Here is a 27,944-nt window from a genome sequence, read left to right on the forward strand (position 1 = left end):
AAATCAACTTACTGATGCTCTAAGGGCATAACCCCCTTCTTTGTATTCATTTTTTTTTTACACAAAAATAATTTCCAAAAAGTCCAACTTTATAAAAAAAGAAAAAATTCCCCAAAAACTTTACCGACCTAACTATGCATGTTAGACCTAAAGGAAGGGAATATATAGAAGATAACTACAAGCAAAATTATTTATTTTTATTGACTGATTTTGCTTATTAAAAGCCGATACTTGTTATAAAGATACATGATACCAGAAATGCGAGAAGGGTCAATGTTTACACTATATTACAACAGTCATATAAAACAGAGTATATTTTCTTGTACCGTATTACTTCTATAAAATAATAATTGAAAAAAAAAAAAGTCCCCAATGTAAACACGTATTAGCAAACATTGGTCAAGGACTTTACATTCGGCGAAATTTTGGTTAAGGACACTGCATTCTATGATATTAATTTAACATGTAAAGGACCTTAAAATATGCAAAATAGTGTCAAAGACCTTACATTCTGCTAAATATGATAAGGACTTTTCATTTTGCTAAATTATGGCAAATAAATTGCTTGCAAACAATGTGAGCGACCTTATATTCTGCTATTATATAACATAAAGGACTTTAATTTCTGTCGAACAATGTCAAGGACCTTACATTCTGCAAAATAGTGTTAAGGACTCTATAATGTACACAACTGCATAAGGTATCTTAGATTCTGTGATATATTGCTTTTATAATAAATCTTATATGCTGCTGACAATCTTAACAAGAGCTGTCCGTAAGACAGCGTGCTCGACTTTTCTCAGTGCTTGAATTGGAGCTTTGCCAGTAAAAAAAATTGGGACCTAACTCTGTCAAAATTCAAATCAGAGTTATGGGAATTGTGTCTCCTGGTGTAGACTTTTGATAGTAAATAACTATTTTGAATTTCAAGTCAAAAGCTTTATTAGTAACAGAGATATCTGACTTTATCAAAAATTTTAACAAAAAATTCTAAGTTAAAAAGGGGCATAATTCTGTCAAAATTCAATCAGAGTTATGGGCATTGTTTCTCCTAGTGTAGACTTTGATGGTAAATAAGTATTTTAAGTTTCGAGTCAATAGCTTTGATAGTAACAGAGATATTTGACTTTATCAAAAACTTTAACCAATAGCGACGCTGACGCTGGGGCGAGTACAATAGCTCTACTTTTTCTTTGAAAAGTTGAGCTAAAAAGCCTGATTTTACTTGCTCTCATTACATTCATATATGGCTGTGTAATTTATTTGATGAAAAAAAGTCTTGCAAATATTAAATAAAATGACTCGTCAAAAAAATTACAATATTTTAAACAAATACGATGGTAAGTTAAATTAACAAGACATTCAATATTAAAACACTGCCATTGTAATTTTCTTAATCCCATTTATAAATCAAAGCCTTGAGATGTCTGGTGGTTGCGGGTTTTGCTAGAGTTATTTTCATTTTAAATGCCAATCTATAAATACATGTATACATGTATAAGAAACAAATACTAATATGCCTCGATCTAAGATAAACTCTGCCTGACCTTACATGAACAGCTGGAAGTCAGTGATGTAACCATGGGCTGGAATACCTAATCATTGACAGATCCTATATAATCTAAATGGCCAGTGTGAATGGATAGAGGATGAATAAGAACTACTTGATCATTGATAATTCATCCTCATTGTTCATGAATGGGACTACTTTGTGTAGCACATGAACAAATTCCTTTGGATGTGATTTGGAATCAAATAAAGATGCTAAATGATTGTCAAAAATACACTTAACTTTGGTAGCGGGATAAACCCGTAACCAATAAAATGGCAGGTTCTAATAATAATTTTTGAAATACCAATCATGTTAAGGAAGTCAAAAAGATAATTTGAATCAAAAGTAAAATTTAAGTACACCCCAGAATTTTTTAAGATGCTATGTCGTAAAAAAAAAATGTCCTCTAAAATAAGTTTTAAGAGTTTTGACCGCTTCACAAAAAGTAATTGTTTTCTTTTCAACAACCTTGTGGTTTTACACACTATCATTTGTGAAACAACTTTAAATAAAGATAGTCATGTAGCATTGAGAAAATCAACAAAAATGAGCAACTGAAACTTTGAAGTATTCATAAATTATATAAAACATAAATAGAAAGATGACTAATGGAACTGACCCATGCTGTTGAGGGAGTAATTTTTGTAAAGGCTTTGTTTAGCAATTTAACAGTAAGCAACCTTGTGTTGAGAATTCGCAAATGTGATTTTTGTATTCTATGTCTTTCTTTGTTGGGTTTAACGTCTCATCAACAAAATTATAGGTCACATGGCTACTTTCCAGCTCTGATGGTGGAGTAAGACCCCAGGTGCCACTCCGTGCATTATCTCATCACGAGAAGGCACCTGTGTAGAACCACCTTCCATATGTCAGCTGGATGGCTTCCTCACATGAAGAATTCAATACCCCGAGTCAAGTAGGCTCAACCCACATCAATGAGGGGCAAGTGATTTGTCATCAGCAATATTAGCCACTCGGACCATGGAGGCCCCTTGTATTCTATGGCATTATGAAGATCGATACTCTAATATTCTGAATTTGTCCGTGAAATTTTTTATGATTTGTAGCAAAAATCAAGCCATCAGGAATAATACTTGATTTTAGTAACAGTAAAGGACTGTTCATGTTTAATTGGTTAATTAAAGTGACAGACAGAAAACTTTTCTACACATCATACACCTGACATAAAAGCTGCTTCAATGTCTAGTAATTACAGTTCATTTTTGAAATCTGGAATATACTATCCCATCACTTACTATCCTTGACCCATTTTAATCTTAATGGAGCAAACTTTAAAATCAAAGTTCACCATAAACAATCTCTTTTTTTTTGTCTAACGGCTGACTTGCATCTCCCTTTAATGGTTTGATGGTTTCCCTCCCATCCCAAAAGATAAAAAGAAGCGTATAAACAGTACTATTTTACATTATTTGAATAAGCATCTACACGTGTGTATACTGTGAAATAATTCAATCATGTGGGGTAATAATTTTTATGGATTTTGTGGTTATGCCAGTCCAAGAAATTATGACCCAACCATTGAAAAAATATCTCTGTAATTTTACTCTATACATATGAAATCCACAAACTAAAGTCCAACAAAATAGTAGTTCTGGCAAAAACAAAACAAAAAAAAAACATGAAATTTTGTATGAAATAAAATAATTCATTTTACAACATTAAGTACTGGGAAAAACTATATCCCCATACTGTTCAGCATTATTCGAGAGGCCTCGATTTCCTGAAGTGATCAATAATGACTATCTCATTTTAGTTTTGGGTTTTACACTGTTTGTCAATTGTATTTTAGCTGTGTAACAACAACAGCTTGTTCACTTAATCAGTATTCCTGGTCTCTGTACCAGTACAAACATCTATGGATCGCAGGGCCCAGGCGGGCCGTATGTTAAAATTTGATTAAGTATCAATGACTCAAGCTCCTGGGCTCAGTCAAGCAATTTATGTAGTCCCCACCAATTTTCCATTTATGTTTTTTTTTCATATTCAAAACGCTCGAAGACTTAGATAACTCAAGAATTTTGTTGCAACCTCAAGTGAATAGTGTTCTGTATAGGAAATCTCTGCCTCTCCCAAGCTCCGTTTAATTGCAAAGATCAGAAATTTAACTTCCTTCTAATCCATATTTAACCCCACTATATAATACAGTATATGAAAACAACAAAAACTAATACAACAAATGTTTTAAAAATGAGCCATTATGAAAACAGTGTTTAACAAAAATTTGACTAACAAAATGGAAAAGGTTTAATTACTGTCCTGTTCACATATTCCGTAACAGAAATTCTCGCACAGTACCTTTTGAGAAAGTTCGAGTAAAAGAAGTACAACATTCTAAAAGGGTTGCTTTTACATAAATAATGTTTCTTTGTTTTCGGTTTTACGCTTTTTTTCAACAGTATTTCAGTTATGTAATGGTGGGCAGTTAACCTAACCAGTGTTACTTGATTCTGTACCAGAACAAACCTGTTCTCCGCATGTAACTGCCAACTTCCACATCGTCACTTTAGTGCAAAATTGAGTAAGTCAATGGAGTTATCCACTTTTTGCACTGAGGTGACTACATGTGATCAGAGGTGAAGAACAAATGATTTCTGACACAATGTACTTTATCAAACCGTCACAGAGACAATACAGCCCGCCCTGGGATCAAATTCATGACCCAGCGATCCGTAGATCTGCGCTCTCCCTATTTAGCTGTGTGGGCGGGATTCATTAACAATGAGATTCAGACATATATATAAAGTCAGATTATAAAAAAAAAATCTAGTTTGCAATTTACTTTAATAAGAAAAATATAGCGGTTCGAATTTAAGCCGACTGTAGGGGACTAAAGTTATGCCATCTCTGCTTGCTTGCATTCTATGTTTCCAAATCAAGGGTTGTGCACAATACTACCGTAACTCCTTTATTTAATAGGGGTTATGGCAACATTGTGCTCAAACCTCGAAATGTGTTCCAAATTCTTATGGATCTTCTTACGAATTAGATTCCCCTAATCACAGAGAAGGTACTTTTACTTGTCAATTTAATGATACATGCACAAGAATTTCAATTACCTTTTTTCAAAAAACGTGTCCTTTTAGAGACAAAAAAAATTGAAGTCACGACAGAAGCATTTCTAAAGTATTGCAACTTGTGAAAAATCCTGTTAAGAATTATGTCAAACAAATATTAACCCCTACCCTACTCAATTTCTTTAATGAACTTGTCCATCTTTCAATTTGGACAGTACCATTAACTGTTAAAAGGGGTGCTTACCAAAAAGATAATGACTGAATGGCGAACAGTGCAGATAATGATCCGACTGCATGGATGTGCAGGCTGATCATGATCTACACTGGTTGCAATGGCAGATTCAATCGTGTCCAGCATGATAAGGATTAATTTTTATTTCATTTGCTAAATACAGCATATAATGGGCATAACACACTTCATAAAGAAATGTTAACATAAAACAATAAATGATTGCATAATTTATGTTTAGTTATTGAGATAAAAATAACACCACTTACTTAATATCTATACAAACGAAAAGCATAAAAAGTAGCAATATTTTTTTGGGCCCAGCCATACATCTATAAACATACCACATGTAACATGACCATTATCTTTTTTACACGCAGGATTTTCCGTTACTTTTCAAAAATACGAAAATGAGCAAAAAGATCTTCCGAATTTCCTCCATATGATAATAGCATTAAAAAGATTTTCTTTTATTATTTACTGCAAATTTAAGTTAGGTATTTAAACAAATATTGAAAGAAAGTTTACATAAAAGGCATATTTTGAAACAAAAGATCTTTAAAATGACAGTAGATTTTACAGTCGGAAATCTATATTCTACAGATAAAATTCATACCTTTTTTTTTTCTGTAGAAGAACCAATTTCTTAGAAAATAAAGAATGCACATGCATTTCTATACATAAAGAATAATGTAACACTTGTATATAAAAGATATTTTTTGTCCTCAAGTTAAAAAGATATTGTGACAGGTCAGTAAGATCAAAATTGAAAAAAATAGCGGAGCATTACCCAGATGACGAGCAATGATCATTGATTAACAAAACTATCGACTGATTATTTCAAAATTTTAACATAATCAATCACTTGTAATCAACTAAAAATACACATTTTCAAAATTTTAACAATTTCCATTACTGGTATTCAACTAACAATAGGAATCTGATGAACTGAAAGGTATGAAAAATAATAAAAATGATAGAATTATTAAGTAAACATGTAACCATATATTTCACTGAATAATAAAGATGAACGCCTCTAGAAATGAATATTTTGGGGAAATTTTGGAAAAAAATGTTATCTGTTGCAAAAATATATAAAGCAAGTTCTATGCAGTGTTTAATGAAAAAACATCCATGTTGTCTGTAAAATATCTACTGCATTTATTTTGTAGTCGTGCAGAAAAGCTTTGGTCTAAAGTAGAAGGAATTTAGGCCTACCTGTATATCTAATTTAAAGTATTTTTGCGTTTTATATATATCTATGTCACATCCATACCTTGTTAAAAATAATCATTAAAAACAAGTATCGACATACATAATTAGGTATTAAACAGTATTAAAACAAGAGTTTACACATCAGAATATCTCGAACAGTCTTTAGTCCAAATTCCTTTCCCATTTTCAAAAAAAAAAAAATGAAATTATCTTTTTAATTTAGAACAGCAAATAAATAAAATATGTTTACCAGTTTAAACATAAAACATGAGACAACAAAAGAAACATACACGCTTTATTATGACAGATGTGAATATTGTGCTTGGCAGGTGAAGCAATATCTCCGAATACTTAGCTCCATTAACGGGTAGAAGACCCGTAGTGACAATTAGCAATTTCCTTTACATTATGCACACAACTTTACATCATGTACGTAACTTTACATCATGTATGTAACTTTACATTATGTACGTAACTTTACATCATGTACTAAATGCAGAAAGCAATTAGCTGATCTTATAAGCTATACGAACAGCTGAAATGTGCCTGCATATAGTAAATAAGATAAGCAATCTTGCTGCGGACTGGTTGATTTTCGACACTAGTCTTTTTGGGGTTAATTTTCCCGAAAAGAGCTACACCAAAACTTTAAACTTTCATGAAGATTATGGCTGCATGACTTCCAAAAGAATATTAAAAAAAACTATGCAGCTTAAAATTATTATAATTAAAATTTTATTCATTGGAACACGCTTTATTGTGTCTATCAAAATGTGAAATAAAAATGGAGCAATAATAACCCGATCAAAAAGAATGTAAAGATTTGGTCAAAGAAAAGCCTGATGAAGGCATCAATCTGCATGTTAACAACATTTGCCTTCCTATCTCACAGTTAAGATCTGAGAAGAACTTTGTGCATACGGCTCACTCTTATACATCAAATGATCTGCCAGGAGCTTTAGACCTTCACTTTTTACCGATTACAATAAGCTTGTAGAAAATACAAGAACATCATAAGTATTTGTTAATTCCTAAAACTTGAGTGCATGTACATGTATGGAGTATACTGAAATTATCAGATCAGGGGAGAGGTATTTTCTTTTACAGGCAACCAAAGGACATGCCTACGTCAACCTGTCTTAATTCATTTAAAAATTATGCATATACATGCAGCTTCGATGAAAAGAGGATACTTTTATAAGAACTCAATAGCATGAAACCAAATCATACAAATAGTCATTTATTATTTTTACTGGTGTAAAATACTTTCTCCTGACCTTATGATCACATCTACACATCAAGCAAAAACCCTTCAGACTTCAGTTAAGTATAAAATTATAATGAACATTTAAAACAAATTACTATGTAATTAAATAGTTCTATACTATATACATGAACAAAGTCATTACTATACACTAGCATATTGCTGCAGTTGTTTCAAATGCCAATCAAAACGCTCTTTGCATTTGAGTAACCACATATCGGCCAATCAGAAATAGTCTTTCATTTGGACATTAGTGACCTTGAGATCCCTTTCATACAAAGCACTAGTTTTTCCCTGTTTGTCAAGTCTATAGTTGGTCACTCTTGCTTCATCCAATCAGAATACATACCCATCCTTATTTCAAAATTGACCAATAAAAATAATCTTTAAAAAAATATCTGTCCAATCAGAAAACAACTGAGATTTGAACTGTCCAATCAGAGAATAGCACACTTCCACCATGATTTCTTCGGCTGGTTTTGATTGGACGCCAATTTCTGACCCCCTCCACCTTTAGGAGCTGATGATGCATCCTGCAAAAAAGAAAAAAATCTTCAGATTTAACCCTACTACGATATTTAAATTAAAGATATCCAACGTCCATTTCCACTTAAATATTTCATCTTTTGATATTTGCTACAAATATAGAAAAGTCTCATCAAATGTATTCAACTTTATTTCTCATCAAATGTATTCAACTTTATTTAATATATTAAATGTGTGAATGACAAACTTTTAGGCCCATTTCATGCATATCTTTGACTAAGTCAAGGGCCATAACTCTAGTCTGGCAGTGTGAAATCCTAATTACACATCAGGAGCACAACTTCAGATTCTGAATGACAATCCTGTGAGGTTTGATGACTCTTGGTCAAATACTTTCTGAGATATGCATGACATAGTCAGATGGACCAACAGACAGATGGACAGAAAGAAATTTTGCTGGCTCCAAAAAAAAGGGGTAATTTTGTCCATATTTGGTACAATTTGGCACCTGGTGGGGATGCTGTCTTTACCCTGCTTAAGCTATACTCCCTGTTAAAGTATTACAACTAATACAATTTTCTGCAAGATATTGATACAGTCTTCATGTTTATCAGTTGATGAATGAACTGACAAATTTCAAACACTAAATCTCTTGTCAGTCTTTAAAAATCTTGACAGAAGATGTTACACAATGTTCACTGTTTCTTTACAAAATAAATTTTCTTACCAATTTTCTGTCCATTTTTGCCTTGATGTCCCTTGCTAAGGTGAAAAAGGCCTCTTCAACATTTATACTAGCTTTTGCACTCGTTTCCATAAATTTTATTCCATGCTCAATTGCAAGCTGAAAAAAATGAAGTCAACAATGTTTTCCATTTGTTTGCAGTAATATTACTTAAACATACCATTTACTAACAGAGAAATCGAACCAGCAACAAGTCTTCCTCTGCAAGTGATTCAAAACTTTCAATTACCATGGTAACTGAAATGTGGTACTAATATTTCTAACATTTAAATGCCGCTATTCTTTAAAAGAAAATACAAGAAGTATGTTTTTACTTGCCTATAATAAGAATAAATCAGCTTTCTTTTTTTAAAATATGCAAACCTATCAAAACAGCAGACAAAGAAATTTATTTGGATATTTCCATTGAAAACTCATTACACCGTGATATTTAAACCCAGTGAATGTAACAAAGCAAACATTCTAGAGAGAATTTCGGATTTTACAATTACTATAAACATGACGACATCATCCACAGTACAGGTATCATGTCATAAGTATACCACAATATGACAGTCTGAGATAATGATTGTGGTACAAAGATTCAAGTACCACAGTACTTGCAAGTACTAGTCGCCTAGTTACACCAACAAAGCTGTGAATGTCGCCATAATTATGACTATGGCTATCTCATCTTTTTTTTTTATTTTACGAACCTGTTCTCCCTTCTCTTTACTGACTTGTCGTTTGTCGTTCATATCACATTTATTACCCAGGATCATCTTTTCAACGTCTCTCGATGCATGCTGAAAGGTACCAAATTAACAGATCACAAATCGAGGGCTCAACGCCAAACTAGTCTATCTGCTTCTATTGCTATATAGACATAGACTAGTTTGCGTTGATCCCTCGATTAATAACACAAAATACCATACAGCATATAAATTTCAATAATTAACATTAAGCCTGCTGGACTGGAGGCAAGTGATTCCGTCTTTGCAACCAGTACAGACCAAGATTAGCCTGCACATCAGTAATTCAGTCAGGCGGAAAGTTAACCTAACCAGTGATCCTGTATTCCGTACCAGTATAAACCTGTTCTCCACAAGTAAATGCCAACTTTCCCATAAGAATTATTACAGGTATCACCATGATCCGTTGACCAACGCTCTCCTTACTGTGCTAAGCAGTCGGACTGAATCATTTATATTTAATTTATTATTTTCTTATTGAAACATCTTTTTCTTTCATTTAAAATGGAGAAAAAGCAGAGCACATGACCAAACACTGGAATGCCTACAAATAAGTTTATAGAATCTTACTAGTTTCAAGCTATATTAGCCCTTCTTTATGGACATGAGGGATGATGCATCATAAACAAGAGCTGTCACAAGACCTGGTGACCCCAAAGTCAGTAGGGGTCGTGTACTCAATAAGTACTATCAGCATGTGAAGTTTGAAGGTACTATCAGCATGTGAAGTTTGAAGGTACTATCAGCATGTGAAGTTTGAAGGTCCGTGGTGCAGTGGTTTGCGAGTAAAGTGCCTTCATGCAGAAAGTTAACATTGGCCCCTGTGACCTTGACCTTTGACCTGGTGACCCCAGTCAGTAGAGGTCCTGTACTCAATAAGTACGTACTATCAGCATGTAAAGTTTGAAGGTCCTGGGTGCAGTGGTTCGCGAGTAAAGTGCCTTTGTGCAAAAAGTTAATGTTGTGATGAACTAACAAACGAACGGATGGACAGTTGAAAACTACAGTAAACCTCACTTATAAGGAACTCGGATATAAGGAACACTCGGTTATAAGGAACAGTTTTCAATTCCCCGATCTAATTCCTTCTTTATTTAATGTAAAAAACCTCGGTTATAGGGAACTCGGTTATAAGGAACACTCGGTTATAAGGAACACTTTTTCCAGGCCCAAAGTACGAAATGCAGTGAAAAACCTCTTGGTTATAGCGGACAGACATGAAGAATAAAAATTATTGAAAACCGGAAATAAACACGAGAAATGCTGATGACGTCAGAGCAACGTCGGCACTATCACGAGCTTTCATGAAATCGCTTTTATGCACATGAATAAACACAAATTATTTCATTTCTATGATCTTTCTTTTGTTAATTCACGGATACGATAAAAAGAAAATATATAATATCATCAAATTACCCAATACTAAACGATAGTAGACTATATTTACTCAAGATTATGTACGACAGCTACATATATTGGGTATTTCATGTTAACAATAGTGAACGAAAATCCTAAATAAATGTGCTAATTACACGTGATTAACAATGGCAAACAGTCCAGTTTACCAAATTTCCAATTGTAAAAATTATAGCAGGTGCTAAAAATTACAATAGCAAAAGTATAGGTATAATTTACACTTTAATCTGTATGTATGGCGCCATTGTTTAGTCATAATACACTGTATGTCATAAATGCCCTACTTTTAATTTTTAATGGGTAGTCTAATTTAACATTTTTGTAAAAAACAAATTGAACATTTATTTTATATTAGTATTGATGACTTTTCATATAACCAGGCTGTCTAGCATACCCCGACAAAAAATTAGGGCTAATTTTAGGGCAATTTGTACAAAAAAATAGGGCTAAAATTAGGAATTTGGTACAATTTTAAGGAAATTTTAGGGCTAAATTTAGGAATTTTCAAATCAAAATATGGACTTTAAAGACCATGTAATGTGCTTACCTTTACGTGATTGACATAAAAGTAACTCAGAAATAGTGCTTTATTTACAGAAAAGACGTCTCCTAGCTTTCCACTGTTTTGAACTGTGCTAAATTGTTTTTTTCTGAATTAGAAGAACTTTTAAACAACATTTAAAACATTTTCTCTTTTCGATCAAAGCAAAAAAGTTAAAAAATTAGGAATCTTTGTGAAAAATAGGGCCTTTTTAGGAATTTCCTTTGATTTTTTTAGAAAAATAGGAATTTTAGCCAAATTGAAAAAAAATAGGAAAAAGTAGGAATTTTAGGGACGCTAGACAGCCTGTACATGCAGTCAAGCAAGGTAAGGGGAGTAACAGCAATATATCTTATAGTCATCATGTAGCGCTCTCTAAAAAGAAGATAGAAATGACGACAAAAAATAAACATAAATTACGGTCATTCTTACCGACGAACATTTTGGCTTGGTTTAGGTTTAACGCCGTGTTTCAACACTCTTTCAGTCATATACATGCAGGCAGTTTACCTTACCATCTCTCCAGGATAGGACCGGTACTAGAAAAGCAACTTCCTCACATAAAGATTCAAGGTCGGCCCGGAGTGTGAACACATAGCCCTTATGAAACGTCAGTCAAATAGTGTTCACTATACAAATTGTGTTCGTTATACAAACCTCGGTTACAAGGAACTAGTTCGCTATATGGATATAAGGAACCTCGGTTATAAGGAACAATTTTTAGAGGTCCCTAGCTGTTCCTTATAAGCGAGGTTTACTGTAATCTGCCTCCCTTCGGGGGCATAAAAATACTCAAAATTTCTGACTGAAATACAATGTACTTTGAAACTAGAATGTGTCTGTTGAACACAGGGTGTGCCTCCACTGTTACATTTGTCACAAATAAGGGGAAATAATTCAAATGTATGCTGTCTTAATAGGGTATAGCCTCAACAAACATTTTATGAAAAGGATTCATTATTCTCGGCCATATACTTTTTGAGGTATGAGCATCACAAACAAAAAATCGGTATGAGCATCACAAACAAAAAATCGGTATGAGCATCACAAACAAAAAATCCACTATTCTGGCTATTTCAAGGGCCATAATTCTGTAATAAGTGCTAAGATTCTCAAGAAGAATGCCAAATGTGCAAGGCTGCATTATGATAAAGACTCAAGCAAGGTTTCATGAATTTACATCAAATACTTTTTGACCTACGTACATTATTAGGTGAAAATGTGCATTTTTTACTATTTCAGGGGCCATAACTCTGAACATAAGGGGCAGATGCAGACAAAAAATAGGTTGTGCACAAGTTTATATCATAATAAAGACTCATGCAAGGTTTAATCAATTAATATGTAATACTTTTTGAGTTAGGCACAACACAAGGTGAAAATGTGCATTTTTGACTTTTTCAGGGGCCATATCTCTGGATATAGGAGCGGACCCAGATGAAAAATAGGTGTGCAAGTTCATATCATGATAAAGAGTCATGCAAGGTTGATCAATTTATATGTAATGCTTTTTGAGCTAGGTGCGTCACAAGGTGAAAATGTGCATTTTTGACTATTTCAGGGGCCCTAACAAAAAGGTGCTTTTCGTCACATGAAATTTTGTCTTAATTATACATTTATGTGCTAAAAATAGTTTATACATTGCTTTTTAAATACAGTGGAAATAAGTCTGTATTTCTAATCCAATTCCTGGTATTGTTCAGCTGTTGTGATATTCACTGCTGAACACATGCACATTTATTGAAATAAATCTACATCACCTTCAAGAACAAGTCTTGTTTCCTCTGTATTTCTACTTCAATTCCTGATATTGTTCAGCTGTTGTGAAGTATGTTCACTGCTAAACATGTGCATATTTATTGAAACTAGAGCTTCTTTAACTGCCTAATAATCTAGACTGGCATTTCTTCTCCATATTGTATCTGAGTCAACCATTCACCATGACCTGTATCACTGGCATCAGTATTTTCAGGATTTCACGGGTCAAAATACTGAAGTACCTCGGCCGATCTGGCCAGTTATCGAACTTGGCTTAGGACTTACTGGCAAACACATTTTGTTCAAGTTTGGTGAAGATTGGATGAGAAATGTTAGTTAGTGTGCTGACAAGATCTGTGACAGACACACACACATACACATAGACAGGAGTAAATCAATATGTCTACCACCACAGAACAATTCTTACCTCTTCTATATTTCTAATCCAATTCCTGATATTGTCGAATGACTTTTCATTTGTTATATCATACACTAACATAATTCCCTGAAATAGACAGAACAGATACAATGTAAACATCAGTGCACTGTAATTTAGCCCCCTTTTTTCTCTTTGAAAAATTGTTTTTCCCCTATATTTAACAACAAGAGCTGTCACTAATGGTGACAAATGCCCCCACAGCACCTTGACCTTTGACCTTGACCCAAAAGTCAATACGGGTCGTGTACTCAATAAGTACTATCAGCATGTGAAGTGCCTTCATGCAAAAGGTTTGTTGTGACGAACGAACTAACGAACGAATGGACATTGAAAACTAATATGCCTCCCTTTGGGGGCATAAAAACTCCCACCCGAAAACATTATAAACACCAACCAAAATTCTTTAATATTATGTCTGGATAAAAAAAATTTCAATCCAAAAACATTATATAAACACAAACCAAAATTCTTACTAGTTCTAGATAATTACCAACGTAAACTACATCTATTCATATCATTTAAAACACATAACAATGTGCTTTTCAGTTCTTTTCTGTTTTTTCAGTTTTAAGTTCGTCAATCCACAAAATTAATCTCAAGTTTCATTTTAACCAAATAAATCCACAAAACTAAATTCCAAGTTTCATTTAAACCAAATCAGTCCACAACAAGAGGGTCATGATGACCCTGGATCACTCACCTGAGTAATATGAGCTACATGTTTCAAATATCAAACTGATGATTTTTAGAATTTTTTTGGAAGATTTTCTGAAGTACAGTCAAGTAACCCCTGGGGCGCCAATTTTACAAAGTTTGTAGAAGTCAACTAGGCAATGTTACATATCAAATATCTAAGATTTAGGCCTTCTGGTTTATTTTTAGCAAATTTATGAAGATTTCCCTATGTACAATCAAGTAACCCGGGTGGGGTGGGGGGGGTCAAAATTTGAACAAATTTTGTAGAGGTCCACTAGGCAATGCCACTAGGCAATGCTACATGTCAAATATGTAAAATCAAGTGACCCCTGAGCCTTTGGCTCTGGTGAGCTAAAAATGATTCCCAAGTTTCATTTTCAGCAAATTAGTCCACAAAAATGACTCCCAAGTTTCATTTTAAACAAACCAATCCACAAAAATATCCTAAGACACAAGTATAATTCCCAATCATTTTAGTATAATTATGAACTTAAAATGCACAAATTCTTATCAAAATTTCATGCCCATGCAATTAAGTGATTTCATGGTATTTGTTTAGTCTTTGCTGGTGGAGGAAGACCCCAGTGGCCATCCGTGCATTATTTAATCATGAGCGTACCACTTGGTAGAAACACCATCATTCCGTAAGCCGGCTGGTTGGCTTCTGCACATGAAGAATTCAATGCCCAAAGGAAGACTCTAGAGGATTTCACAATATAAATGTATTCTCATAATTGATTTAAAACAAAGAATTAAAGATACTATACTGTCTTACCATAGCACCTCTGTAGTATGCAGTAGTAATAGTTCTGAAGCGTTCCTGACCAGCAGTGTCCCTGTAAAGACAAACAAAATATTGTATTACTCTATACCTCAAGGGCTGAAACAGTACTCAACTGAAAACTATATATTGCTAGCAATCTGTTTCTGGTACCGGGTTTAGACTGATATTTCAACCAGTGTTCACAGCTAGGTAATTAATTACAAGAACTGGTACTGTTTCCAGCCTAGACTGGAGGCTGAATAGGTAAATATGACACCTGCTATGGCTGGCTCTACTGGAAAAATGCTGCTTCATCCATTGCAGGTGGGGATTTTTAAACACTACCCACTTTGGAATAAAAGAACCTTTTATCAGAACTTTGACTTCCATTTTTAACATCATAGAATGCAAACTTTTGCGCTGAAGACCAGTTACACTTTACTTCAGATGAAAACTCCTCCCTGTTCAAACTTGAGTGTTTCCTGTGTTATGACCAACCGAAAAGGAAACTAAAATGGTTTTTGAAACGAGAACAAATATAAATGTGTGTGTGTGTTCGGGTTTAGCGTCTTTTTCAACAACTTTTCAGTCATATAAACGGCAGTGTCTACTTGTAGCAGTGAGCACAATGCCCAACTTTATAGTGCTACCACACTGGAATACCATGCCGTAGACACGTGACATGATATCCCACCCAGTCACATTATACTGACACCGGGCTGACCAGTCCTAGCCCTATCCTCTTAATGCTGAGCGCCAAGCGAGGAAGGTGACAGACTGTAAACCAAACCACTGTCCCTGGATTCTGTACCAGTATTACCCAGTGTTCTCTAAACTGCCAACTTGTCCAAATGAATCAGCGGTGAAGGAAGAATGATTTCAGACATATTATGTTTTTTTCTCAATTGTTACTGAGAACATAGTATTACACCTTGGAATCAAAGCACAAGACATTGCAATCTGTAGATATGTGCTCTCGCTAATGAGCTAGAGTGGAGGGTGGAGGCAATGCAGTGGTACTGTAAAAGCAAAAATTTTCGCTGGGTCAAAGTTTAGCGATTTTGAGTATGTTAGCGAGGTTTAATATTTGTGACATCGTAAAAATAGTATTCTCACTACTTGAATTTGCATTATACTAATGACGAATATTTATGCGAGGATTAATTTTCGTGAGATGCAGAGCCTCGCGAATATAGCAAAAATTACACCCTCGCAAAAATTTCTGCTTTCACAGTATACATCTACTGCCTAGATATGCTTTTTTGTTGTTGTTGATGGGCTTTAATGTCCGATCGACACAATTATAGGTCATTCCAGCTTTTGACGGTGGAGGAAGACTTCTGGTGGCTCTCCATGCATTATTTCATCAACAACCAACCTTCCATTTATAAGCCAGCCGGATGGCTTCCTCACATGAAGAATTCAAAGCCCCGAGCGAGGCCTGAACCCACATTCTTGAAAGGCAACTGATTTGAAGTCTGTGATTCCTCGATTTGAGGATTTACAAAATGTATCAACCCAGAAAACTTGGTATCAACCAAGGGTGTAGCCAGGGTTTAATATATATATATCACTTTTCCTAGGATTGTAAATCCTCAAATTGACCGAACCTTAAAGGCAACAATTGTTTCATTATTAAATCCAGTAACTGGAATGCTCATTTAGAAAACAGTAATTCAAATACAAACATTTATGGCATTTGGTCATTTTTACAGTGTTCTAACTTCTGGTCTTAAATTACGTACAACGTCACACTGTTTTGATGTCAAATGGCTATGACAACACTGCCTGAGGTCAAATACGCAATTTTGTCTCCAACTATGTACATGTGCCAATATGAATATTTTCATCCATAAAATGATTTTTTTATGCACAAGATTGTACTTACACTGATGGAAAGGACTATAAGTATTGAAGTCAAACGGGCCTCCATGGCCGAGTGGTTAAGGTTGTTTACTTCAAATCACTTGCCCCTCACTGTTGTGGGTTTGAGCCTCACCTGGGGCATTGAATTTTTCATGTAAGGAAGCCATCCAGCTGGCTTATGGAGGGTCAGTGGTTCTTCCTCTACCATCAAAGCTGATCTATAATTGTGTCAGTGTGGCGTTAAATCCAACAAAATAAATACATAAATTGTATCAAACATCTTTCACAATAAAATGACTAAAAATATTAAACATATTTTTGAAATTGTTTCTTAGATAACAAAGATAACCAAAACCAGTGTCATGTGCAATATCAGTGATAAAGTAAAAGGTCATCCAAAATTCATCAGGTCATCTTGATAAAACAATCAGGAAGTTTGGTTTCATTTATCTCTATTATTTATCAAAAAAAACAACTTGTATTGAAGACCAGTCCAAAAATTCTAGCATCTGATTGGTCGATTTTGAGCCCAGTCTTGAAATTGAACAATGCTGAGGCTGAATTTTCAGACTGGTCTCAAAGCTTCATACTATTCAAGTTAAAGCCACCTTACCATATCTGTAATTTTATTTTCTTTCCGTCTAATTCTATTGTTCTTATCTTGAAATCTATACCTGAAAATAGAAAAAAAAAATTTCTTTTAATAAAAGCAATTTAAATATATTACTATCAACATTAAACCAAAGGGGTACATCACATAATGGTGTTGAGATGGTCTGGGGTGTAGTAATGATCCCTTTATATAAAGGGGTTGTTGTACCCCAGACCACTCCAACACCTTTGTGATACCCATATAAGGGATTACTACACCCAGACCATCCCGACACCTTTATGTAATGTACCTCTTTGGATTAAACATGTAGCATCCGCAATCCAATATGTTTTTTTAATGATAATTGTAATGGAATGCCTTGAAAAAGAGTATACGGCAACAAAAATGCCCTAGCTTAACCTTTAGCCTGCTAAACTTCATTAAAATGAACTTGTTCATCTTTCAATTTGGACAGTACTATCTAATATCCAAAGGGATGTTCATTGAAAATTTAGAGACAGAATTACAATTCCAATATTCTGATTTTTTATAGAAACCTTAATTAAAATTAATGAATTTTGTAGATTTCTATGACATACATTTTGTATTTTAGTTATTTAATCAACAAACTTGGGTAATTTTACTAGATAAGTTATTACCTATAGTACTGATAAATATTGGACTGTAGGTCTTATCACAGAACTGGAACATCAGGGAAGTTTTGCCGACGGCCGTGTCACCTATGACAAGTACCTTAATTTGATACCTTAATTCATGTTGTGATGAGTCCTCGTATATGGGGCTATCCATGTCATCATCAGACGCCATTTTTACAGTGTATTTATTTAAAATTCCTTAACAGCTTATACTAAGTTATAGAAAACAACGTCCATCTTTTAATATATTAATCTAATGGATTTTTAAGGCATCCAAAGTGACATTTTTTTTTCTGTCAACATTCCAGGAGCATAATCAACTGTTAGTTTCGATTTATGAAACTATGACAAAATGCAACCACAGATTTTCTTCTTTGTAGTTATTTATATATAACTCGTATCATTCAACTTTCCTTTTTAAAAATCACCAAATTTTCACAAAATTTTAAAGCATAATGAAAACAGATATCCTACACTTGTGAACTCAATCCAGTTATAGAATTATAATGTAATTTAAACCATTTTAAGTAACATGATAGCTAAATTTAACGTTATAATTTGAACGTTATAATTTGAGCTGTTATGATATTACATCCTATCATTACAAGGAACACAACTTTGTCTAATCTGTATTACACTTTAATTTCAATTGTATATCATATAAGTTATCAGTGATACCATAAATTTTTCTTCAACCTGTTGACGTCATCATAGAGAGATAGCTTAGACAATGGATTTGCAAAAGAAACCAACAAAAACAAAACACCCCGAGATGAAATTTGGGTGAGTACCGTTTGAAGTGTCTTTTCATCTTATGTAATTGAAAATTAAAAATAAGTGTTTTAAAAGTTTTCTTGAACAATAATTATTGGACTGGGTAAATATGGTACATTTGTATATCAAAATCCCTTTCTGATATGATTTCAGGAGTTTAAAGGTAATCTATTTTTATTTTCTGTAATTGAATATACATACATTGTATTTATATTTAGTCTCAATATTAAAATTAAACAGTGTATTCATTTGTTTGTTTATTTGTTTATTTGTTTAATGCCATTTTCAACATTTTTTCACTTATTTAACAGCAGGCAGTGTTTCTGGTTTCTGTATTGGTACAAACCTGTTCTCTACAAGTAACAGCTAACTTTTCCACATGAATCAGAGGTGGAGCACAAATGATTTCTGACACCAAAAAAGTTAATGTCTTTTACGAAAACGTCAATGACACGGAGAACATATGCCCCACCCGGGAATTAAAACTCACGACCCCACGATCCAATTGAGCTGAGTGCCACTCTTACTGTGATCATAAAATCATTTTCTAAACAGTCAGCTTTAACTGGGTACTTGTACATTAATGTAGCTTGTTCTAACAAAGCCTTGGTGTATCTTAAGACCAGCCAGTGGCTTCAAAGAAATTATACATCTAAAGGACTAAAGTCCTATTTTTCAAGACAAAACTTAGAAGATCATCTTTAACTAACAAATTAGCCTGGCTCCCTGGCTGCATGGTTATTTTTTATATAAATACTGGAAAAAATTTATAAGAAAATTTAAACCTCTATTAGACAGCACCATTTTATCTGACAACTGAACCATGTTAGGAGCCAGGGGCAATAAAAAATGTCAATATAGAAACAACCTTCTCGAGTTACTTCCCTCTTAATGAAGAAAACTGATATAATTATGTAAATAAGAACAAACATAGGGATGGGGGCCAGTCTACTAACAATCTATTAACAATTTACAGTCTATTTTACTACACATTTTCTAATATAAAACATGTAAAATAAATTGAAAAAAAAAAAAAATTTGGAATGGTTGCATTCACATGACTTTGTGTAAATAAACTTCAAAGTCAGCAGTCTATGAATCATACCTCTTTGAAGGTCAGTGCTTTATTACTGATAACATTTTAAATCATTTTCTCAGTTACAAATTTAAAGTAAAATACTTAAGATTAAACAAGAGTACCAAACTGTTATAATACATGCCCATCACAGCAAAGTTCCTTTGTCTGAGCAGGTTATTCAAGGGCCATAACTATAAAGATACAAGTTTATCAAAACTGGTTATAGTCTGGACTGGGTTTTAATAGAAATATATTCTACATAATGCATGACTGAGATTTAAAAAAAAAATACTCTAGTAACTGTGCTTCTAAATTTTTACGTACTGTGAAATCATTAATATTCGTGGGGGACTAATTTTCGTGGATTTCGTAGTTGAGTCAATCCAGGAAATTTAATGCCAACGAATATGTAAAATTCCCATTCATTTTATGTTCTATAAACTTCAAATCCACGAATTCAGTTCCCCACGAAATTGCCGTTTTGACCAAACCCACGAAATTTCATGCCCATGAAATTAAATGATTTTACAGTATGCATGGACAAACCCTCAGGAAAAACTACTGTGACAAGGCTGGATATTGAACTTGGCCTAGGTTTTAAATGAAAAATACGATTGTATTAATGCATTTACCTCTAATTTAAAGAATGTTACACAACTGTTGCATGAGGGCATTAAATGCTTCTGCTAAACAGTGACATCATTTGATAAAAGGTTATTAAGATATTCCAATTTTCACAGAACTCATGCAATCTGGTCTGCAATATGCACGATGGGGACATTATAAGGATCTTACATGCCTGCCTGTGTAAGACAAGGTTTTCCCTCCTACCCGAGGGACAGTGTGGAACGAAAAACAAAGGTTTTTTATACAAGCTGTCCTGAGGGTTGGGAAAACTGCTGTCTTACATAGGCAGATATGTTAGATCATTTTTCTTGCCTATCACGTTCAAAATAGATCATAAAGACAAATAAATTTAGGTATTTCCTGACATTATTTGTATGCTTATAAAGTCATAAAAGTGCCAGTACTATGTGATATCACCTAAGTGCACACCATTTTAGACAAGGTTTTTCCCTAGGGAAATACTGGAATATCTATTCATGGCACATGCTCGGACAAATGTGTACTTTCCCCGCTAGGTAGTCAAGAAACATCTGGTTTCAGGGAGCGGCATACAGGACTTAAGGCAATAAATGTTATGTTTTGATAAGAATTTAAAACTTGAGTATTGAGAAATCGCAAGTGTGTCATATTATATAATACAGGTGAGCTCTTTCCTAAAATGTAATTAAGTGCGGAAAAAATTGTACAAATCTGAGAGGTCAATGCCAGGATGCTACAGATAAAGTGGGACGTATATTGATGTAATTCTGACTGGAAGGTTCAAAGGAAAAGGCATTACTTAACAGCTGACCCTGGGTCATCCACCTATACTTACTGCCTTTTTGGTACAGGCCTGCTAAAAAATCTGCTCTCGTTCATCAACACCCATACTATGTAAACTGCTGCATACATTTTAATCAGTTTAATGACTCAACCATATATTGAATATTTCTGCACATGACACAGCTGTGCGCTGAAAGTAAGTCTCATTTTGATTTATATGTTATGTGCCTGAATGACAATACCAGCAATCCAGAGCTTTTTTCACTTCTATGGGAACTCATAAACAGCCAAAAAGGGGAAATCTAAGAAAAAGGAATCAAAATACATTTTCTAATAGTAACTGCACCACCCATTTAATATCCTGGATTAATGACTCCAAATCAATGCAAAGACTTACAACTCAATATCTCTGTAATTTCCTAGCATTTTGGACAAGAACATCAGTCTCACACTGGATTTCAATATTTATAACTGTCAGAAATTACTTTCTAACATGGATTGACAGGACTGTCTCTTAGGACTCAGCTACACTAGTATGTCAGTGGTACTGGGACATGGAGAAGAAGTTTCTGATGTAGATCAACTAGTAAATGGTTCAGGCTGTATTTCATCTTGTTGTTAAAATTTAATGCTGCAGATTCAAGGGGTAGACTTCAATATAGATTATTTCAACAGAATATTAATTTTCTTTGATTCCTGTGCACATTTTTTTCAAGGCTTTTTTCAAGTAGAACTTTGCTTTACTGTTTACTTTACTGCAAAAACTGTTACAGCACAAAAGCTTGATCGTGCTATGAAACATTATATATCAATGCATTGATGACAAAGATATATTTAGATGCGTTTAACAAGTGACACAGTCACACTGCGGCCAATATATGACCAGCTATCTGTGGGTACCCATTTAAACCTGGGTCGACTGAGGCAATAATGATAAAGTGCTTGCCCAAGAACACACTGGAATGGGAGTAGCCAGGAATCGGGCCCGAGCCTTCACCTCTGTAGGAAAGCGTCTTAGCCATAGTAACGGACCTAGGCAGCTTTAGGACAACAAATTTATCGCTTACCCCAGCAATTATTATATACACTGGTAACACAGTACATAACGGTGCAAGTATATATCGATTACCCAATCTGACTAAAGTACATCATCTCCAAACCGAAGATCTGAGGATGAACCATTCACATTCATTTTTCTGTATATTTCGATTTCCGAAATTGCTTTTTTATTTTCGCAAAATCTATTTTTATTTAAACCAATCAGACAACTCATTTCAACAAGCATTTGGCTGAACCATCAAAACAGCGTCGAATGTCAAATGGTGAAAAAATGAGCAGTCAGTCTGTGGCTCGTACCCGGGACACCTTCCTTAAGGGCGAGTGCCCTACCAACTGCGCTAACCGGCTGTCTGACACCTTATGTCAGTTATGTGACCAAGTCCGTACTGTGACATATGATTTCTCTCAAAACACGAGGATGTAATTGCGATGTGGTCTTCATAAGAATTGTAAATATGAAAAACCCAGGCCAAATTATATAGTAAATATAGATTTTTTAAACTTCTACTTTCACATTCAAAATGTTGTAAGCAAGGCTCTGACTCGCTAGCGGAAGGGTAGACAGGGGCAGAACGAGGCTATCGTTATCATGTCTTCAGATCCTAAGCATAGCGTAATTGGAGATGTACATTAGTCAGACTGATCGATCACCTGACCGATTACTATAGCCACTAAAATATATCCGATATTTATCAAGCTTGCTTCGAGGCTTTGCCTTTTTAACCGGTATTTGAGTAAAGCAATGAAATCAATTTGTAGCAAGTCTGTCAAATTAAACTGTACAGATTTTCGCTAGCAGACTGATAAGAACTTTACTGTAAAGCCTAAAGGTATGTTTACAGGTAGTTCCCCACCCACCAAAGTTTGTCAAACTTTTTTGGTTTCTCCTCACCTATAGTTGAAATGAAAGTAGCATTAAACGCATCTTCTGAAAACCGGAACAGCACACAAGTTTTCCCGACTCCAGAGTCACCAATTAAAAGTAATTTAAACAAATAGTCGTACGTCTTAGCCATAATTTTAACGTAAACAGTACTAGGAAACTCCCTTCATTTACGATTTGGGAAGTGACGTCACTACGTTTCTACCTGCGGTGATCTCGTAAAATGTATCAAGCATAAGATTTACACTAATTGCGTGTAAATTGGAAAACCTTTATTGAAAAAGTCTGAGAGCAGAAATGATTTTCTTTCCTGTGTTTCTAAAATCTTATAATATATGTATCAACTGACTGGTTAATAAAAATTAATATACCATAATATTTTGATAGAAAAAAACTTGCATTTATATTACATATATGTATTAATTTCTAAAAAAAAAATCAAGAAGCATCGGTGGTGTAAAGGTCAGCATGGTTGCCTTCCAAGCAGTCGATCCGGGTTCGATTCCCGGCCGATGCACATACTTTTATTTATTTTGGGTAATATTTTGCATTATTTTTTTTTATTTAAAAGCAAGGAAGATGTGTCAATTGTTTTTCTTATACATTTTTACCTGCTTTGGGATCACCTAAAACCCGTGGCAATCTTGAATTCCGTGATGTCCGTGACGACATAAATCCGTGACATACACCTAATATCCTTTTGGTATCCGCAGACTTAAACGGGTACAACATTGAAATGTTGTACTCAATTTGATTTCAAGAGCATTTTCCATAAAAAGGTTAACCCTATATCATGGTTTACAGAAAGTTGGCTTAAATCTGATTTTCGAGATAATTTTAACCTTTAGCCTGATCAATTTTTCTAAATGGACAGGCCCATCATTCAATTTGGGCAATAGATCTACCATTAATTATCCAAAGGGAAGTTCACTGAAAAATTACTGACTGAATAGCGAACAGCGCAGACCATGATCAGCTGATCTTGGTCTGCATTTGCCACCAGCAGGCTAAAGGTTATGTATCAAGAACTTCGGGATAATAGAATAGTGCGAGGCTTGCTAATAAAGTTTACCTTTGTCTTACTAAGACTGTTCGCAACACCTCAAAGAATAAAGTCCTCCAGAATGGTTTCTGAAATATAGGCATACTTTCAGAGTTGCTGTACCCTTATCTGAAACTCCTAAAAAAAGTTGTTGTTTTTTTATGTTGAATTGGTGACTTCGACCTCCCGGGCATCTGAGTCCCTGAAGAACAAATTTGAGTTCCAAAAAAATAATAAATAAAGAAAGAAAGAAAGAAAGAAAGAAAAAGAAAGAAAGAAAGAAAGAAAATAAAGAAATAAAAAACTGCATGAAGACTTTTTTAACATGATAAATTATTTCAATATACATCAAATATACATTATCCAAATCAGAAACGAGGCACGAAGGGAAGGGTGGGGAAGGGGGTTTCCCATCCCGCTGGTAGGTGTTAGGCCTTCCCGGGAATTTTGGAGACTTAAATAAAAAACGGTGCATTTTGACGCCTTTTGTTGCATATAATTCATGGGGACTTCAGACATTTAAAAGGTAAACATTTCGAACATTTTAACAGCTTAAAGGCTCCCCGGGAAATTTTGGAGACTTAAATAAAAACTGCGCATTCTGAATCATTTGTGGAATATAATTCTAGGGAACCTCGGACATTTAAAAGGTCAGTATTTCGAACAAATATACCTGGAATTTTTTACTTTACGCATGCACGTACTGTGCGTAAAGGGCGCTATGCCCTTGGCCGCCATACTGAGAAATTTTCCTCACTTATCAGGGGAAGGAAGTGTGCAAATACTACGATTAAGTCAGTTTCGCTGTTAGCGTTTTCTCCCCTTAGCGCTTTGATAACTCTTATCTCAAACAGTGATCAAGTAACAAGACATCATCTCTTACATGCTTGATTGTCTATAAACATTCAATTAATATTTATGAATAGCATTCTTTATTCGGAATGTGAATGTTGTGACTGATGTTTTTCTTTAAACAAAATATTTTAGCAATTTATTTTCTGTGCTTTGCACGAAACAATGGATACTTTTAGATCTATGCAAGTGTTTCATTAGAAATTTATTCGTTTTATAGATTTATAGATTTCTGATCTGAAATTTTAATCCAACAAAAGTATTTAAACTGTACGAGAGGAAAACATTTCAATACAAGATAGTGATATGTTTTGTGATAGTATTTATTATCAGATCAGAAATCAGATTTTTTTTTTTTTTTTGAATAATTGATGTATTCTTCAGACTGAATGACAAGCGGATAAATCTATCAAGTTTACCAAATCTGTTCAATAATTTCATTGCACATCTTTTAATAATATCATGTATTGGTATTCAAACAAATCAAAGTATACATGTGTATAATGTATGGATGAATGGCTTACTCTGTTTTAAATGTACGCATGCAGCTATGATAAAACATATGAAATTTGATAATATTGAATTAGGTACGTTATATACAATATCTGCACATCTGTTTATCATCTCCAACACCATTCCCCTTAATTTCAGAGTCCTTATCTTTGCATCATCTTAACACACACTTATCAATAAGCATCAGTAGATTTGCGGAGTAATTTTTGTAGTGATTCCTAGTGATTTCAGTCCTGTTTTAAGTTCTTCCATGGTCATTTCACTGGCGGGTTTTTCATTTTCTTTTTCAAATTGCTTTAAAACTTAATTACTGACAAACTTTATGTTATGGACACACATTAGAATTTGCTGTTTTAAATGTTTTTACTATGAAATATAAAATATAATTCCTTGTGCTTGTATTTGTATCTATAGTTATGTTATTTTATGAATGTTTGCCCGGTCCTGAAGATTTTAAACGACATTTTGTAGAACGGTTTTAAGTACATAGAAGAATGGTCACCATAGTAGGGTTTTTCGTTGATAAATCATGATGTGACACGTTTTCCGTCTTTTACAGAAAAAAAAAATAAAAAAAAAATTGTCAGACAGATGACTCGAACACACAACCCTGCGGTTAGTGGCAAAACGCTTTGTCCGCACAGTGATATCTGCACATGATACATGATGGTATATAATTGGCATTTCAATAGTAAAATCGTTGTTTAGGTTCGGACACCGAAAATTTATTTACGAAAACATACGGAATATTCATGTGTGCCAGGTCAATACTTACGGGCAATACGTAATTATACTATATAGTTTAATTTGAGAATTATTTTCTTTCCTTGTTACTTATTATTTTTAATAAAAGGTAAAACATGAAAAAATAATAAAACCTAAACTGTTGGCCCAAATGAACACAGGTGGTAATTATTAGTTGTCGATTCTCCATTCATTATGAAACACATGTGCATCTGTCCACTGTTAATTACATCTAATTAAGAGATAAACATCTTTTTTGGCGTAAAACGGCACGCACTAGAAAACTGCTATCAATTTTGTAATCTCATATTAATTCTTTGAAAGGCATTTAAGTTTAGTACTACATTGTCAAAAATTATAGCCATTTAGGTTTCGAAAAAATGTAGGAACATTTCAATTCTTTCTTTGCGAGATTTTTTTACAACTGGTTATTCCATTTAATTATTGAAACATTTTACAAGGTGCGTATAAAAAAAACCCTACAAATCATAGCCAATATCTTGTCAATTTTCTTTTATATCTAATTCACTGATACAATCCGCTACTTTGACATAAATCACGCATTTAAATTCAAATACTTATGTCATACATCGGCACGTGTCACGATGTTATTTATACCTTTCATTCATACATGCCGTGATTCGGATGGCAACATACGTGTCCCTTTAGAATATAGTTAACATAATTTAATTTCTGCGTACACTGATTTAAGGCATATTTACTGAAACACCCAGTCATTTTGTCAAAATAAGTCATAATAGATGTATTGTATTATTATTTTGGTTATTACAGTAATGCAACTAAAGAGCTGCTTTCACTTTTATTTTCGAATTTTTAAAAACATATCTCAGTATTTTCAAAGGAAAATGCCACAAAAACTTTAAAAAGAAAAAAACTTTTAAAAGAACATTTGTCAGACGGAACGCACCTAAAAATCATGCTAAACTGTTAAATAACTATTCCGATACGGCTCTATCTTATCGTAAAACTTAGCACGTTTTTGTCAATACACAGAAAGCGTTGAAACTCTGTTTTTAAACTAATTTAGAAGCAAGAAAGAAATAACTTATTTTATAATAAAATATATGTCTAGAATGTGCATGGCGGGAACTTTCCAAATATATCAGGGATGGAAATTTAACTTTAATATTTCCATAAAAAATAATCAGTAAAAACAGGGTTATCGTGTAATTCTGCCAAATATATATAGGGAGTATATTGAATTTGAGAGACTTTTTTCAAACGAATTTAGAAGCAACCAAATACTGACTTATTTTGAAGAAAAATATACCATCGTAACGGTATTGAATTGTTTTTTAAGGAAATATCAGGGATGGTATAATAGAATAAATAGAAATGTGTAATTTATGACATTTTCTATGGTAAATGTATCATTTTCCTATATAAGTCAATATTATAGGATTTATCAGTTGCACTGTCAGATGGCTTATCAGAGTATGTGCCGTAGATGTACTGATAAGATCGCCAAAGAGGAGAATTGTTCAACATGCCCGCCGCCCTAGAATTAAGGAGTGTTTCTTTCCACATTCATCTGACTAGCCCAGACCTGCTGCTTGGTTATACACATTTAAGTAGTTTTATACATATATGCTCTTAGGTACAGCA

At 33.9% G+C, this 27,944-nt stretch overlaps 1 protein-coding gene and 1 non-coding gene across 3 annotated transcripts; one reads left to right on the plus strand and one right to left on the minus strand.

Annotated features, from left to right (window-relative positions):
- Positions 1 to 183: 183 nt before the first annotated feature.
- On the minus strand, positions 184 to 23,379 carry LOC123542759 (ras-related protein Rab-8A-like). 2 transcript variants are annotated; one of them, XM_053532166.1, is made up of 7 exons: positions 23,177 to 23,379; positions 17,350 to 17,410; positions 14,883 to 14,943; positions 13,400 to 13,477; positions 9,222 to 9,311; positions 8,509 to 8,625; positions 184 to 7,828 (listed from the first exon to the last, which is right to left on the minus strand). In XM_053532166.1, exons 1-7 carry the CDS (start codon positions 23,298 to 23,300, stop codon positions 7,733 to 7,735), a joined length of 627 nt encoding a protein of 208 aa, XP_053388141.1. In that variant the 5' UTR covers positions 23,301 to 23,379; the 3' UTR covers positions 184 to 7,732. The 2 variants fall into 2 exon arrangements, with proteins under 2 accessions (XP_053388141.1, XP_053388140.1); XM_053532165.1 differs by lacking the exon at positions 23,177 to 23,379 and adding an exon at positions 17,988 to 18,546.
- Positions 23,380 to 23,612: 233 nt separating this feature from the next.
- Trnag-ucc (transfer RNA glycine (anticodon UCC)) lies at positions 23,613 to 23,684 on the plus strand. The gene has a single exon. It is a non-coding gene; the product is annotated as a tRNA-Gly (tRNA).
- The last annotated feature ends 4,260 nt before the right edge of the window (positions 23,685 to 27,944 follow it).

This window comes from Mercenaria mercenaria, chromosome 19 (assembly GCF_021730395.1).
Source record: "Mercenaria mercenaria strain notata chromosome 19, MADL_Memer_1, whole genome shotgun sequence".
NCBI lineage: Eukaryota > Metazoa > Mollusca > Bivalvia > Venerida > Veneridae > Mercenaria > Mercenaria mercenaria.